Source organism: Phyllobates terribilis, unplaced genomic scaffold, assembly GCF_046119375.1.
Source record: "Phyllobates terribilis strain yellow unplaced genomic scaffold, ASM4611937v1 Scaffold_3__8_contigs__length_932513732, whole genome shotgun sequence".
NCBI classification, from domain to species: domain Eukaryota; kingdom Metazoa; phylum Chordata; class Amphibia; order Anura; family Dendrobatidae; genus Phyllobates; species Phyllobates terribilis.
This window is the reverse complement of record NW_027362763.1, coordinates 684,284,421-684,301,130: the sequence shown is the minus strand read 5'-3', so window position 1 is coordinate 684,301,130 and position 16,710 is coordinate 684,284,421. Positions and strand designations below refer to the sequence as shown.

At 48.7% G+C, this 16,710-nt stretch overlaps 1 protein-coding gene across 3 annotated transcripts in view; it reads left to right on the top strand.

Annotated features, from left to right (window-relative positions):
* The first annotated feature begins 1,047 nt into the window (after positions 1 to 1,047).
* Positions 1,048 to 16,710, top strand: part of TP53BP2 (tumor protein p53 binding protein 2) — a 59,271-nt gene continuing 43,608 nt past the window's right edge. For 2 of the 3 annotated variants that reach the window (XM_073671852.1, XM_073671850.1), the window contains exons 1-2: positions 1,208 to 1,354; positions 3,964 to 4,054. In XM_073671852.1, the coding sequence (XP_073527953.1) occupies positions 4,028 to 4,054 (27 nt within the window). In that variant the 5' untranslated portion in view covers positions 1,208 to 1,354; positions 3,964 to 4,027. The other variant, XM_073671851.1, reaches the window with a different exon arrangement.

The window sequence follows — 16,710 nt, the reverse complement described above, 5'->3', positions numbered from 1 at the left end:
TACCAGGCGTACCGGGAGAGCAGATACCAGGAGTCCTGCCCGCCACCGGGGAGCAGATATCAGGTGTACCGGGAGAGCAGATACCAGGAGTCCTGCCCGCCACCGGGGAGCAGATATCAGGTGTACCACCCGCCTCCGGGGGAGCAGATATCAGGTGTACCACCCGCCTCCGGGGGAGCAGATACCAGGCGTACCGGGAGAGCAGATACCAGGAGTCCTGCCCGCCACCGGGGGAGCAGATACCAGGAGTACCACCCGCCTCCGGGGGAGCAGATACCAGGAGTACCGCCCGCCACCGGGGAGCAGATATCAGGTGTACCACCCGCCTCCGGGGGAGCAGATACCAGGCGTACCGGGAGAGCAGATACCAGGAGTCCTGCCCGCCACCGGGGAGCAGATATCAGGTGTACCGGGAGAGCAGATACCAGGAGTCCTGCCCGCCACCGGGGAGCAGATATCAGGTGTACCACCCGCCTCCGGGGGAGCAGATATCAGGTGTACCACCCGCCTCCGGGGGAGCAGATACCAGGCGTACCGGGAGAGCAGATACCAGGAGTCCTGCCCGCCACCGGGGGAGCAGATACCAGGAGTACCGGGAGAGCAGATACCAGGAGTCCTGCCCACCACCGGGGAGCAGATATCAGGTGTACCACCCGCCTCCGGGGGAGCAGATATCAGGTGTACCACCCGCCTCCGGGGGAGCAGATACCAGGAGTCCTGCCCGCCACCGGGGAGCAGATATCAGGTGTACCACCCTCCTCCGGGGGAGCAGATACCAGGAGTACCGCCGACCACCAGGAGGCACAGACCAGACATTTTGGAATAGTTGTCCAGCATGTAATAACCGCACAGTTCCCTGCTGCCTGGTGTCCCCGGTCACTGACAGGCAGCAGCGCTCCTGACCTGCGTGTGACAGATGGAGTCAGATGGAGTGTCGGGGACACTGCGGGTGCGCGGCTGAACACTAGAGGGCGCCCTCAGCAGAGGAGACGCTGCTCCGCGGCCCCGGCCTGTCACCATGACAACACATGTTTGTGTCCCTGTAGAGGGCGGCGGCCATTTTAACTTTACACAAACTGCCGCAAAAGTCGTCGATAGTAACCGCGCCTGTTACCACCCGGAGCCGTCGGTATCGCCGCATGTCGCCGATATTAGAAAAAGAGTTAAGTAACCTGAGAGGCGAGTCACGTGACGGAAGGTAAGTAGGAGTGACGTCACCCGGGGGCGGGGCTGTGCTGTGCGTCACGGGGTCGGGCGGCGCAGTGGCGGCCTCTCAGGCAGCGGACAGACGACTCTATTCTCCTCTGCAGGACAAAGCTGGGGATCCAGGGAGGAGAGGCTGAGGCGGCCACAGGTGGGTCCGGGGACGGGTCCTGGAAGCCACCATGTCTGTGGGAGAGATAGGGTGTATGTTACTTGTATGTGAGGGGGGGGGTCCCCTTATGTTGCGTGTATGGGGGAGGGGTCCCCCGTATGTTACGTGTATGTGTGTGGGGGTCCCCGTGTATGTATACAGATCCGTCAGGTTAGGGGGGGGAGGGGTGCTGGGGGGTCCCCGTGTGTTACGTGTATGTGGGGGGTGTCCCGTGTGTTACGTGTATGTGGCGGGGGGTCCCCGTGTGTTACGTGTATGTGGCGGGGGGTCCCCGTGTGTTACGTGTATGTGGCGGGGGGTCCCCGTGTGTTACGTGTATGTGGGGGGTGTCCCCGTGTGTTACGTGTATGTGGCGGGGTGTCCCGTGTGTTACGTGTATGTGGCGGGGGGTCCCCGTATGTTGCGTGTATGTGGAGGGGGGTCCCCGTATGTTGCGTGTATGTGGAGGGGGGTCCCCGTATGTTGCGTGTATGTGGAGGGGGGTCCCCGTGTGTTACGTGTATGTGGCGGGGTGTCCCGTGTGTTACGTGTATGTGGAGGGGGGTCCCCGTGTGTTGCGTGTATGTGGAGGGGGGTCCCCGTGTGTTGCGTGTATGTGGAGGGGGGTCCCCGTGTGTTGCGTGTATGTGGAGGGGGGGTCCCCGTGTGTTGCGTGTATGTGGAGGGGGGGTCCCCTTATGTTGCGTGTATGTGGAGGGGGGGTCCCCTTATGTTGCGTGTATGTGGAGGGGGGGTCCCCTTATGTTGCGTGTATGTGGAGGGGGGGTCCCCTTATGTTGCGTGTATGTGGAGGGGGGGTCCCCGTGTGTTACGTGTATGTGGGGGGTGTCCCGTGTGTTACGTGTATGGGTACAGGTCCGTCAGGATAGGGGGGAAGTGGTGCTGGGGTACAGGTCCGTCAGGATAGGGGGGGTGCCGGGGTACAGGTCCATCAGGATAGGGGGGATGGGGCAAACGTAGTTCTGAGCCGGGGTGTTAGTGTGTGATCAGTGGTGTTGGGTGATATGTCCATGACTAGGGGGACCCCGACCTGTTCTGTGATTACAGCTGCCGTGGTCTCTCATGTATGGGGGTGTTTCACCACTTGAACCCACTACAACTGGCAGAACGGGGAGGGGCTGTTTGAGACAGGTGGGCGCTATTCCCACAGTCCCATACATAATGAATCCAACCTCTGCTTTTTGGCACTTGTCAGGGGACATTCTGCTAATCCTGCATGTTTTATGTCCCCTGATGACTTCTTATACCCATAATACCCCTTTAAGGGCCTTGTGTGATGGTACAGAGGGTGTGTGAGGGGGGTCTGCATCACTGATATGTAGGCATTTGGCGGGGTGCTATGTCTTCCCCCTTATACTAATGAGACTCTTGAGATTCGATCCATTATTGCATTTGGGCTTTTTTTCTTCACGTTTTTGGTGCGTTTCACTTTTTTTGTGCCTTATCTTTCTAATTTGCGCCTTTTTTTAAATTAGTTTTTATGTGTTCGCCTGTTTTTTATTTATTATATTTTATGTTCCCTGCTGTGAGGCGTTTGTGGTTCCCAGATATTTTTGACCAAATCATCAATTGCAGCTTTTTTTTTAAAAAGAAAAAAAAAATTCTTAGCAAATATCTTCCAGTCCTCTCCCCGTGGAGTCATTTTATACACATCTGGAATCTTTGCACAAATTTTGCTTTGTTTCAGTGGAACATGTTTTTTGTGTTTTTTTTTTTTTTTTGCTATGAAAGGTCTAAAAAAAATAAAGTAAAAAGAAATTTTTTTTTTTTGCATAAAATTCATAAATCCCGGGATATATATATATATATATATATATATTATGAAAAATTTGCCACAACAAATATTAAGTACCACATCGGCCGCAGCAGAGAACACGCAGTGGTAGAACGGCAGTCGCAGATCAATTGTGCAGTGATTATTATGGATTGTGATTTATTACTGGCCGGGCGGATTATTCTGTGTTCACACCACCCATCACGCAGTGCCGGATCTGTTGCATGACGGACCCCCGGTTTGGCGGGATGGGTAGCACCGCCTGCTGCACTCCTTCCTCTTCGCTGTGATGGTATCTGCAATGGACGATCCTGATGGAGCCTCTAATGAAGCCGTGAACAGGGCAGATGTATGGAATAAATACGGTTTCTTGTGGGAGCGCTATATGGCGGCACACATTCCCTAATACTGATGTATAGGGGCTCAATGTGCTGCTTTGTGGGGTCCGTGCCATGTATGGGGATATAATGGCACTGCCTGAATACTGGACGGAGATCAGCAGCGTCAGGTTAATAGATAAGCTGATGTCACCGACGTGTGTATTAGGGTCAACACCCAAATACAAATGGCCACCAGACCCACGGATGTAAAATTCCTAACGTACTTTTCATATCAATTCTTCACCATTTTCAATATCTCTGCTATCTGTCAGTGAATGGGGATTTGTATAGATCTAATCAGGATCCACAATTTTTCTCTAGCAGTAAAAATAGACCATAAAGGTGAGGAGTCTCCTCATCCCTGGTGATTCTCAGTGGCTGGGCTGGTGTGGTGATGGGGTGGCGCACTCACTTATACCTTTCCTCCTCCGCAGGTCCTGAATGATCGTGGTCCTATCATTACTTCTCCATAGCTGACGTTGCTTTCGGCTTCTATAAATGCGGTACGGAGCCAAGATGATGCCGGTGAGTACATGGGGGGCTGCTCGGATACGGCTGTGGGGAGTGTGCTACCTGCGGATACGCTGTGGTCGGCTATCTGTATATATGATGTGGGTGGTTCTGCCCAGTGACCCTGTGACTACACGAGTAGAGCCACGGTCAGCCACGCGTAGCTTGTAATAGACGGTCACATTCGTTCAGTCCTTGTCGGACCCCCTCTGTGACCTCCATACCCCCTATAAGACCCTTGTTTGTCTGTATAGGTGTCTCTGTAGTATCAGGTGAGACCCCCCCCACTCTTCATTCTCCAGTCGCTTGCTCTCTGTGATGGTGTATTGTGTTGTATCTGGTTGCATGCTTTGTAATGTAAATGGTTGGGGGCTGTAAGGTAAGAATCTAAATGCTACTGCGGTACTACAAATTCCAGCATGCATTGCCCTTTATTGCTATGGCAGCTGCCGACTTGGTCCCATACGGCTCTGGATCGGAGGTTCAGGAACTTTTATGAACAGCAGAAGAAAGAGATTCCTATAAATCCATCTTGGTGGGTGCGGCCGAGGTTATCTGCAGGTTACCGTCATGTCTGCTCAGTGGGGGGAGGCGCAGTACATGTGCGGGAGGAATAGGTAGATATTATCTGACAGATCCCAGCTGAAAAATATCAGGGGTTGGTTCTTTTGCCCCTGACCCTGCGCTGGTACACTGTGAGACCACCCACTGATGTGAATGATCACTGTAATGCTTCCTTTCACCTCTGGGGGCAGTTCTGCAAGGAAATTGAACACTTGCCAGGTTTCGCTGATCGCTGGGGAGGGGGCTCAGCGGTGAGACCCCCTGTGATCAGTTATTGTCGGGGACCCTTGCACCAAAATGATTGTCTAAAAAGGAGGACTGTTAATTTGCAGTCGTTCTGATGAAAGCCGGATCGCAACAGATCGCCGGACATAGATCTCTTGTTGTTTTTGAGCAGAAAAGTTACGAGATCGCCAAGATCATTTTGAAAGATGCAGTGCATTGTGGGAGAGTAAAGTTCACTCCAGCAGTGACTGAGATAATGCCGCAGCGGAGATTACACGTTGTATAACGGTAGTCTCCAAAATGTCCCTCTCCGTCTCTTGCAAAACTACAATTCCCAGCATGCCCTGACAGCTGCAGGCTCTTGGCATGCTGGGAGTTTGTTTCACCACTGCTGGATATCACTGTTGTATATTCTTCTTCTGCAGCTTTCTGATGCTCTTTATTCTTCAGTTCCTCATAACTAGAAATTCTTCTTACTGTCGGTGAAAGATGAAACTGTCGTCTTTGCAATGTTTTGCATTTTGGATTCTCCTCTTTTTTATTTTTTTTTAAGATCTCTGCTTGCTGTCAGTGAAAAGGAACTCCTCTGTAGCTCCAGAATCTGTTCGTCACATCAAGTAGAATCAGACATGATCCGGTGTTCAGACTCTGAATGCAAAGAAGACAGTTTTGTTTTTCAATGACAGCAAGCAGAGATCTTAAAGATGGGGAATTGAAGAACAAAGCTGATCAGAAAAATGCAGAACTGTTGACTACTGGCAGATCTGGCCCAATATAAGGTACCAAGATTTTTCAGATCGCCCATATTCTCTCTGGGGGTGAACTGTAGATCCCCCCCCCCCCCAATATATTTCACTGGTCACCTGTGTATTATAATCAGGATTATTGGTTCTTTTATACAGATGGGGGAGCTTGCGCCCATAGAACCGGTTATCTCCCTCCGTGTGGGATAATTACAGATGTCTCCTGTTCTCAGTCCAGTGATCAGTAAATTGCTGCATTGGATCAGTGGATTGTCAATAGGAGGCTCAGAGGCACTTTACATAACGAGTCATTGTGTGCTATGTCCTGTGTAATGGAGCAAGTGCCACTGTGTGCTGATCCCAGGAGAAACAGGAACATGATGGGGGCAGAACTACACCTGCAACACCCAGCATCCATTACAGGAGAAGTGACTGCACCAGCAGAATAGTGAGTGCAGCTCTGGGGTATAAAACAGGATTTAACTCGGTATCAGTAATGTAATGTATGTACACAGTGACTGCACCAGCAGAACAGTGAGTGCAGCTCTGGGGTATAAAACAGGCTATAACTCAGGATCAGTACAGGATAAGTAATGTAATGTATGTACACAGTGACTGCACCAGCAGAATAGTGAGTGCAGCTCTGGAGTATAATACAGGATGTAACTCAGGATCAGTACAGAATCAGTAATGTAATGTATGTACACAGTGACTGCACCAGCAGAATAGTGAGTGCAGCTCTGGAGTATAATACAGGAGGTAACTCAGGATCAGTAATGTAATGTATGTACACAGTGACTGCACCAGCAGAATAGTGAGTGCAGCACTGGAGTATAATACAGGATGTAACTCAGGATCAGTAATGTAATGTATGTACACAGTGACTGCACCAGCAGAATAGTGAGTGTAGCTCTGGAGTATAATACAGGCTGTAACTCAGGATCAGTAATGTAATGTATGTACACAGTGACTGCACCAGCAGAACAGTGAGTGCAGCTCTGGGGTATAAAACAGGATGTAACTCAGTATCAGTACAGGATCAGTAATGTAATGTATGTACACAGTGACTGCACCAGCAGAATAGTGAGTGCAGCTCTGGAGTATAATACAGGAGGTAACTCAGGATCAGTAATGTAATGTATGTACACAGTGACTGCACCAGCAGAATAGTGAGTGCAGCACTGGAGTATAATACAGGATGTAACTCAGGATCAGTAATGTAATGTATGTACACAGTGACTGCACCAGCAGAATAGTGAGTGTAGCTCTGGAGTATAATACAGGATGTAACTCAGTATCCGTACAGGATCAGTAATGTAATGTATGTGCACAGTGACTGCACCAGCAGAATAGTGAGTGCAGCTCTGGAGTATAATACAGGATGTAACTCAGTATCAGTACAGGATCAGTAATGTAATGTATGTACACAGTGACTGCACCAGCAGAATAGTGAGTGCAGCACTGGAGTATAATACAGGAGGTAACTCAGGATCAGTAATATAATGTATGTACACAGTGACTGCACCAGCAGAATAGTGAGTGCAGCTCTGGAGTATAATACAGGATGTAACTCAGGATCAGTAATGTAATGTATGTACACAGTGACTGCACCAGCAGAATAGTAAGTGCAGCTCTGGAGTATACTACAGGATGTAACTCAGGATCAGTAATGTAATGTATGTACACAGTGACTCCACCTGCAGAATAGTGAGTGCAGCTCTGGATTATAATACAGGATGTAACTCAGGATCAGTACAGGATAAGTAATGTAATGTATGTGCACAGTGCTTGCACCAGCAGAATAGTGAGTGCAGCTCTGGAGTATGCAGTCACTGTGTACATACATTACATTACTGATCCTGAGTTACATCCTGTATTATACTCCGGAGCTGCACTCACTATTCTGCTGGCGCAGTCACTGTATACATACATACATTACTGATCCTGAGTTACATCCTGTATTATACTCCAGAGCTGCACTCACTATTCTGCTGGTGCAGTCACTGTGTACATACATTACTGATCCTGAGTTACATCCTGTATTATACTCCAGAGCTGCACTCACTATTCTGCTGGTGCAGTCACTGTGTACATACATTACATTACTGATCCTGTACTGATCCTGAGTTACATCCTGTATTATACCCCAGAGCTGTACTCACTATTCTGCTGGTGCAGTCACTGTGTACATACATTACATTACTGATCCGGAGTTACATCCTGTATTATACTCCAGAGCTGCACTCACTGTTCTGCTGGTGCAGTCACTGTGTACATACATTACTGATCCCGAGTTACATCCTGTATTATACTCCAGAGCTGCACTCACTATTCTGCTGGTGCAGTCACTGTGTACATGCATTACATTACTGATCCTGAGTTACATTACTGATCCTGAGTTACATCCTGTATTATACTCCAGAGCTGCACTCACTATTCTGCTGGTGCATTCACTGTGTACGTACATTACATTACTGATCCTGAGTTACATCCTGTATTATGCTCCAGAGCTGCACTCACTATTCTGCTGGTGCAGTCACTGTGTACATACATTACATTACTGATCCTGAGTTACCTCCTGTATTATACTCCAGAGCTGCACTCACTATTCTGCTGGTGCAGTCACTGTGTACATACATTACATTACTGATCCTGAGTTACATCCTGTATTATACTCCAGAGCTGCACTCACTATTCTGCTGGTGCAGTCACTGTGTACATACATTACATTACTGATCCTGTACTGATCCTGAGTTACATCCTGTATTATACCCCAGAGCTGTACTCACTATTCTGCTGGTGCAGTCACTTTGTACATACATTACTGATCCTGTATTGATCCTGAGTTACATCCTGTATTATACCCCTGAGCTGTACTCACTATTCTGCTGGTGCAGTCACTGTGTACATACATTACATTACTGATCCTGAGTTACATCCTGTATTATACTCCAGAGCTGCACTCACTGTTCTGCTGGTGCAGTCACTGTGTACATACATTACTGATCCCGAGTTACATCCTGTATTATACTCCAGAGCTGCACTCACTATTCTGCTGGTGCAGTCACTGTGTACATGCATTACATTACTGATCCTGAGTTACATCCTGTATTATACTCCAGAGCTGCACTCACTATTCTGCTGGTGCAGTCACTGTGTACATACATTACATTACTGATCCTGAGTTACATCCTGTATTATACTCCAGAGCTGCACTCACTATTCTGCTGGTGCAGTCACTGTGTACATACATTACATTACTGATCCTGAGTTACATCCTGTATTATACTCCAGAGCTGCACTCACTATTCTGCTGGTGCAGTCACTGTGTACATACATTACATTACTTATCGTACACAGTGACATCACCAGCAGAATAGTGAGTGCAGCTCTGGAGTATAATACAGGTTAAGTAACATGTGTGTATATATACATAAAGACTCTGCTTTCTATGTAAGTTACTTCTATATGAGGACTGGCATGTAAAAGTGTCCTCAGATTCGGTGGTGCCTCGGTGGTGGTGTCGCTCTGTATGATTTGTATCCAGTTGCATTTGATAATCTTGTGTCTTTAGACCACAGATAAGTGCCTTTGTGCAGGGCTCCTACAGATTATGGCTTTGTGCTGTCAGTGTTTGTGTAGCAGAGCTGTGTACATAATATGAGCCCCTCTTATCTATAGTAGGAGATGGGTCCTGACACTTTGGGATTTCTGTGTACACAAGTAATGGGCCAGTGACTACCTGAGTCTTTGTGACCTCCAGGGCTGGTGCAGAGCAGGTCAGGGGCCACCTCCACCTCCAGCAGATAAGAGCAGGATGGCTTATAAACCTGACATAAACCAGAGGCCTGAGGAGGGGTCCGGGTTAGAAAGGGGGGATGGGGACACATCACTCCCACCTCCTCCATACACGGCCTCTTGGCTGAGCGTTCATGTGTTTTCAGATGGGAGAGCGGAGAAAGCTGTTGGCCGGACTCCTCTGGTGGAGACTTGTCAACTGAACAGCAAAAGTATTGGGCGTCAAAATACAAAGTGTTTGTCCCCTTTTCTCCCCCAACAGATACTGTCTGGAGACCCCCATACATATTCGGATGAGCTTTGTCTAATATGTATGGGGACCTTTATGCTGGGCCTCACATTGTGCATGTCTAGGGCAGGGTTACAGGTGTCAATTCTTGTCTAGTACTGGCCTCTTAAATGTCATTGACTTAAAGGGATAATCTTAAGTTAGAAGTTTCCCGGCCCCCATCAATCCCAAGAAGAGCCCTGGCTGAAGTGAGCACAAGTCAATCCTGTGCTCTACTGCTCCATTTGTTTCTAATGTTACTGCCCGAGCTTGCGAGCGCTGCGCTCAGCTGATCTTCAGCACTCCCATGTGAATGAATGGAGCTGCTGTCCTGACGGTCGACCTTTGCTCCTGCCTCAGTTTTTGCGATTGGTTGGGCCCCCATTGATCAGGAAGTTATCCCTCATTCAATGGGTTATGGTCGGTTCATGATGCAAAAGCGGGTACTTTGACCCCATGGGCCCCAATGGTCCCCACATGGTCATAGGGCTTGTATGTCCCTGTTTCCATTCATTGTACTATAAAGAGCCGTGGAAGCGCCGCAGCTGGTAGCCCCGATCGCTTTACGTCCCTGATAGTTTGTTACAATGTATCAATCTGGATTCCGATCATTTACCATTGTGGATACGGCTGTAACAACCCGTCATCTGCCATAGGTGTCCGGTCTGTGCTGGTTCTTACCACCTGGATGTCAATGTTATCGAGCAAATTCACTGACAGCAAGCATCACCAAGATCGGGCAAAACAAATTGCGTGTTTTTTTTTGTCTCCTGTCGAAATGATGAATCAACCACAAGCCTCTGGATACTAAAAACCCAAATTGTCGTGAAAATGTGAAAAATGGCGAGGACAGAAACAAAGTGTGGGGGAAAAAAAAGCACAATAATGGTGTAAAATTAAAAATGCCTGAAAACCAAAGTTTTACTAAGAAAAAAATGGGGGGAGGGATAAAAAAAAAAGAAAAAGCTGAATCAGGGACAAAGTACAAGTCTATTAGAAAATTGCAAATTTGGTGTGAATAAGTGATTGTATAGGATGTATTTGTGCCGTACATCCGTGGTTATGGTGGCATTGGGGGAGGGCAAGGAAGGGTTTTTGTGTCTGCCCTTCTGCGGGGTATTAACCTTCATGGACTATATACGGAGCCGGAGAAGACGTCCCCACCTTTGGAGCTGTTTGATCTTCTCCACGTTTTATGGCTTTTCCTCCTGTGAACTCTGTGCTGCTCCTCAGTTTTCTTTGTGCTGACCTATAATTGATCTTGCCGGAGGCTGATTCATCCCTTTGATTTATGGGGGAGGGAATAAAAAGCATTTCCTAGGACACAATACCCTTCTTTATATGGGGGCATCAGTCATGTGGGACCACAAATAGAAGGTGCTTCTACAAAAGTCAACAGATCTGATGGAGGTCGGTAATGCGCTGCAAAATCAGCAGATCCGATGGGGGTCGGTAATGCGCTGCAAAATCAACAGATCCGATGGGGGTCGGTAATGCGCTGCAAAATCAGCAGATCCGATGGGGGTCGGTAATGCGCTTCTAAATCAGCAGACCCGATGGGGGTCGGTAATGCGCTGCAAAATCAGCAGACCCGATGGGGGTCGGTAATGCGCTGCAAAATCAGCAGATCCGATGGGGGTCGGTAATGCGCTGCAAAATCAACAGATCCGATGGGGGTCGGTAATGCGCTGCAAAATCAGCAGATCCGATGGGGGTCGGTAATGCTCTGCAAAATCAGCAGATCCGATGGGGGTCGGTAATGCGCTGCAAAATCAGCAGATCCGATGGGGTCGGTAATGCGCTGCAAAATCAGCAGATCCGATGGGGGTCGGTAATGCGCTGCAAAATCAGCAGATCCGATGGGGGTCGGTAATGCGCTGCAAAATCAGCAGATCCGATGGGGGTCGGTAATGCGCTGCAAAATCAGCAGATCCGATGGGGGTCGGTAATGCGCTGCAAAATCAACAGATCCGATGGGGGTCGGTAATGCGCTGCAAAATCAACAGATCCGATGGGGGTCGGTAATGCGCTGCAAAATCAGCAGATCCGATGGGGGTCGGTAATGCGCTGCAAAATCAGCAGATCCGATGGGGGTCGGTAATGCGCTGCAAAATCAACTGATCCGATGGGGGTCGGTAATGCGCTGCAAAATCAACAGATCTGATGGGGGTCGGTAATGTGCTGCAAAATCAACTGATCCGATGGGGGTCGGTAATGTGCTGCAAAATCAACTGATCCGATGGGGGTCGGTAATGCGCTGCAAAATCAGCAGATCTGATGGGGGTCGGTAATGCGCTGCAAAATCAGCAGATCTGATGGGGGTCGGTAATGTGCTGCAAAATCAACTGATCCGATGGGGGTCGCTAATGCGCTGCAAAATCAACAGATCTGATGGGGGTCGCTAATGCGCTGCAAAATCAACTGATCCGATTGGGGTCGGTAATGTGCTGCAAAATCAACTGATCCGATGGGGGTCGGTAATGCGCTGCAAAATCAGCAGATCCGATGGGGGTCGGTAATGCGCTGCAAAATCAGCAGATCTGATGGGGGTCGGTAATGCGCTGCAAAATCAGCAGATCTGATGGGGGTCGGTAATGTGCTGCAAAATCAACTGATCCGATGGGGGTCGCTAATGCGCTGCAAAATCAACAGATCTGATGGGGGTCGCTAATGCGCTGCAAAATCAACTGATCCGATTGGGGTCGGTAATGCGCTGCAAAATCAACTGATCCGATGGGGGTCGGTAATGCGCTGCAAAATCAACAGATCCGATGGGGGTCGGTAATGCGCTGCAAAATCAGCAGATCCGATGGGGGTCGGTAATGCGCTGCAAAATCAGCAGATCCGATGGGGGTCGGTAATGCGCTGCAAAATCAACAGATCTGATGGGGGTCGGTAATGCGCTGCAAAATCAACTGATCCGATTGGGGTCGGTAATGCGCTGCAAAATCAACTGATCCGATGGGGGTCGGTAATGCGCTGCAAAATCAACAGATCCGATGGGGGTCGGTAATGCGCTGCAAAATCAGCAGATCCGATGGGGGTCGGTAATGCGCTGCAAAATCAACTGATCCGATGGGGGTCGGTAATGCGCTGCAAAATCAACTGATCCGATGGGGGTCGGTAATGCGCTGCAAAATCAACTGATCCGATTGGGGTCGGTAATGCGCTGCAAAATCAACAGATCTGATGGAGGTCGGTAATGCGCTGCAAAATCAACTGATCCGATGGGGGTCGGTAATGCGCTGCAAAATCAACTGATCCGATTGGGGTCGGTAATGCGCTGCAAAATCAACAGATCTGATGGAGGTCGGTAATGCGCTGCAAAATCAACAGATCTGATGGAGGTCGGTAATGCGCTGCAAAATCACCAGATCTGATGGGGGTCGGTAATGCGCTGCAAAATCACCAGATCTGATGGGGGTCGGTAATGCGCTGCAAAGTGTTTCCATCGGGGTCGCTGAGGGATATCTCTAATTGCCGCCATCTTGGTTGTCATTTAGCCTTTTAATAGTCTTGCAGTTTGTTTCCACTCCTTGCCGGATCTCTGCTACCTGTGAGTGAAGGGAAGTGTGGATATTACGTTTAGAGGCTGATAGTTGGTTGCTTCTCACAGCTGAGATTTGCAGCCATTTTGTGTCGTTTCTCCAGCTGCAGTTACTTTCTTGTGTTTTTTTTTTTTTTTTTTGTATTTTTTTCCAAGCGCCATTGTTTTCCTTAGTAAACACGATCAGGCGCACACAATGGGTTTTTCCTTAAGTACAATTGAAAGGAAAAACCTGTCATTTCTAAAGGAGCTGCAAACAATTCACCCGGTTTTACTGGCTGTCTTCCTGCGCTCCGCCTAGCTGAGCCGAGCTAGCGCTGGTATGACCAGGCACTGGACCCCGTGTGCGGCTGCTATGCAGAACTAACACGATCCTTATACTTTCCTGATCTCCAGACCCAGCAGCCGCTGTCACCGGAGACGCACAACACAGCAAAGAAATTCTAGTCCGTCCTGTTAGTGTCAGTTCCTCTCCGCAACTTCTCCCCTCACCCACATCTGTAAATACCTGGGACACGTCTGATCATTTTGCCTGCGCTCGTGTCATATGAATCTGGGATCTAGTTACTCTTCCTCAGGATCTATTCAGTTATGACTTTTCTGATATCTTCTTGCAGGGGTAATTCTCGTTTTATAAAGTGGGGCTACAGCCTCTGGGAATGAAGGGGTTATAGGGCTGCCAGGCTCCCGGCTCCTTGGCTTTGCATGAGAGTGCAGTGCATCCCAACTAAAGTGAATGGAGCAGTTCTCTGGGGAACTCGCTGTACAGGGAGAAATTATTGGGGACGCAACATTGTACCAGTGCCTCAACCCATCTCATTCTCAATATCGTGGGAGGCTCAGAGGTTACCCCTCCGCTGACCATAATCATCTGTATCCTAGCAATATGTTATTCCTTTATAAGATAAAAATCATATAGAATTAATGCATGCAATTAAAAATTATTATTTTTAGAATTTGGTTTTCTAAAAAATTTAGCACCATTTGCCTTCTATAGCCTGCGTGCTGCACTGTCTTTTGGTGGCTGCAGAATAAGTTAAAGGGAATCAGTCAGCAGGTTTTTGTTTTGGAAACAGAGAGCATCACAATGTAGGGGCCGAGACCCTGATTCCAGGGATGTGTCACTTACTGCGCTGTGTGCTGCTGTTTGAATACAGTCAGTGTTATATTATCAGGAGATTATTACTAGAGGACTAGATGTCTCGTGCCTCTTAGTCAAGTGCTGTGTATGCTCACACCAATGCCCCATAGATTTTCATTATTGAGGTGCGTGTGATTTCCCAGACCGGACCCCCTCAAGCCTGAATCTCCTCTGGTGCTTCCGGGGACATCTGATGGTGGTGCATGAATCCCGTGTTGCAGCATGTACCTCCCTCCTGCACACAGCTATTCCTGGAATGTCTGACACGTAGATAAGGCCGTAATGTGTACACAGCACACGGTGCTGCTGCTGCTGTGACCGGTCCCCCATCCGCCCAGAACTGCATGTACTATCAGCAGAAAACCTGCTGCCTTATTCTAATGAGTCCCGCTCCGAGGACGTGGACCGGTCCCATTAAAATGACCCTTTTATGGTCGGCTTTGTCGGTATACCCTCCCTCATGGTGCAGTGGAGACATTTGCAACTTGCTCTTATAATCTAAGATCTGTGGATGACAATGGTGGCGCCTCCTCCTCTGTGAGAAGGTTGTGGACATGTTTTCAGCCTGGACAGAAAACAGAGATCTTGATAATAGTGAGGAATAGAAACATAATATAACAATGTTGCAGGTCCTTCATTGTACTGTGATTAAAGACACATCTTAGTTATTGGAACCCCCTCTTTGTGATGATCGGTGGGGATCCGATTTCTGGGATCCCTGAGAATGAAGGGGCCGCAGTGCTGCTTTAGAGAAGTGAATGGAGCCAGCTGCAGTTCCTTGGACGGCCAGCGGAGGTGTTGTGCAGGGAGAAGTTCACCAGTTCTGCACTCCCTTCATTGACAGGATTATTGGGGTCTGAGGTTAAACACACACCCCCCCCCCAATCATAAAGAGAGGATATATCACGGCACAGGAGTACTTTTTGTTGTTGTTTTTTTTTTATTGGGGGTGGGGGGCATCAATTGGACCCTCCCTATATTTTTTATGCTCAGGTAGCCCGCCGCCCTTTACTTCTGTCCATCCTTGACTACTGACAAAGCAGTTTGATGCTGCCAGTATTGTCCGTCTTCATATCTGTGTCCCCCATTGTTATCTCCGAGATGGCCAGAAGAGGAAGAGGGTTTTTCAGGGTCCAAATAATATTAGGCTTACTGTTGTAAAGACCCCGACCTTGTAAATAGGGGGATCTCCAACTTTGGGGGCCGGAGGGTGCAGAGAGATTGTAAGGACTCGGTGGGGGAGAGCCATCCACCTGGATGCAGGAGTTGTTGGCTCTGCTGGCTTTGGCCGTGTGTGGCTATCCCGTAGCCCATTTTCCCCATGTTTATATATTACTGCGTTATCTTCCGGATGAGGCTTTTTCCTAGTAGAATAGGGCAGTGATCCCGATACACAGGACGGGAAGAACCAGTTATCGGGAGGAGGTGCCCGGTCTGTGACTCATGCCGGCACCGCTGTTTCCTTGTTACTGGTTACATCATTGCCTGTAGGAAGATACAATGTGTTACTTTGTGCCACACCGCTTGTTACTGTGTGTACAGCCGCCCTACAACGTGCACCAAATCTGGGCTCCGGAAATAATACGGAGCTGAAATCGCTGCTCAGCAACGGGCGCCACATGTAATGCCGCTACACTCCGACCCACGCTCCTCTGTGTATGGAAGAAGGCTGCGGAAAACAATATACGGTGCCACATCCTCTGTAGTTCTCTGATCATCAGGAGTCAGACCCCACCGATCGGATATTAGGCCATCAATATTAGTATTTGAAAATTTCTTTAAGTAGATGCCGTCGGCTGGCATGTCACCAAGGATCACCCTGCTAGCTGGGGAATAGCTGTACATGTGTGTGTTTGCCACAGGTGGTGGGTGGTTCAAGTCCCTTTGCCTTGGTATATAGATACAAGACCTGGGCAACAAACTGAATTGGTGCCCATTTACCAGCTGAGCTGCCATCTAGACCTTGGCACATGGTTCCCGTCGGCACTTTTTTCCATTGCACGTCTTAGCCACACCGTGTCACGTTTCAGCTCGGCTGGAGCCTCGGTCAAATGCAAGTTTGAGACACTCGCTGCTTGTTCACACGTTGCAGACTCAGCTGATTACAGCAGCAGCAAAGTGAACGTGCTTTTAAAAATCCAATCTCCGTGCAGAAACTGAACTGCGCTGCATAGTTCTAGATCCGCACCTTGTCAATTGATTGTACTGATTTTCATTCAGTATCTTTTCCTTTGCAACAAAGAGTGAAATCCATTTTGTTTTCCTTCACATGTGAACAAGCCCTAAAGACGAACTAGAAAGCAATGTGAAGGCTGGTGGTATGAGACTAAAATTCCTGCCACGTGCACCTTGAACCTACTGAGTACTGCGCCGCTTTCACATGGA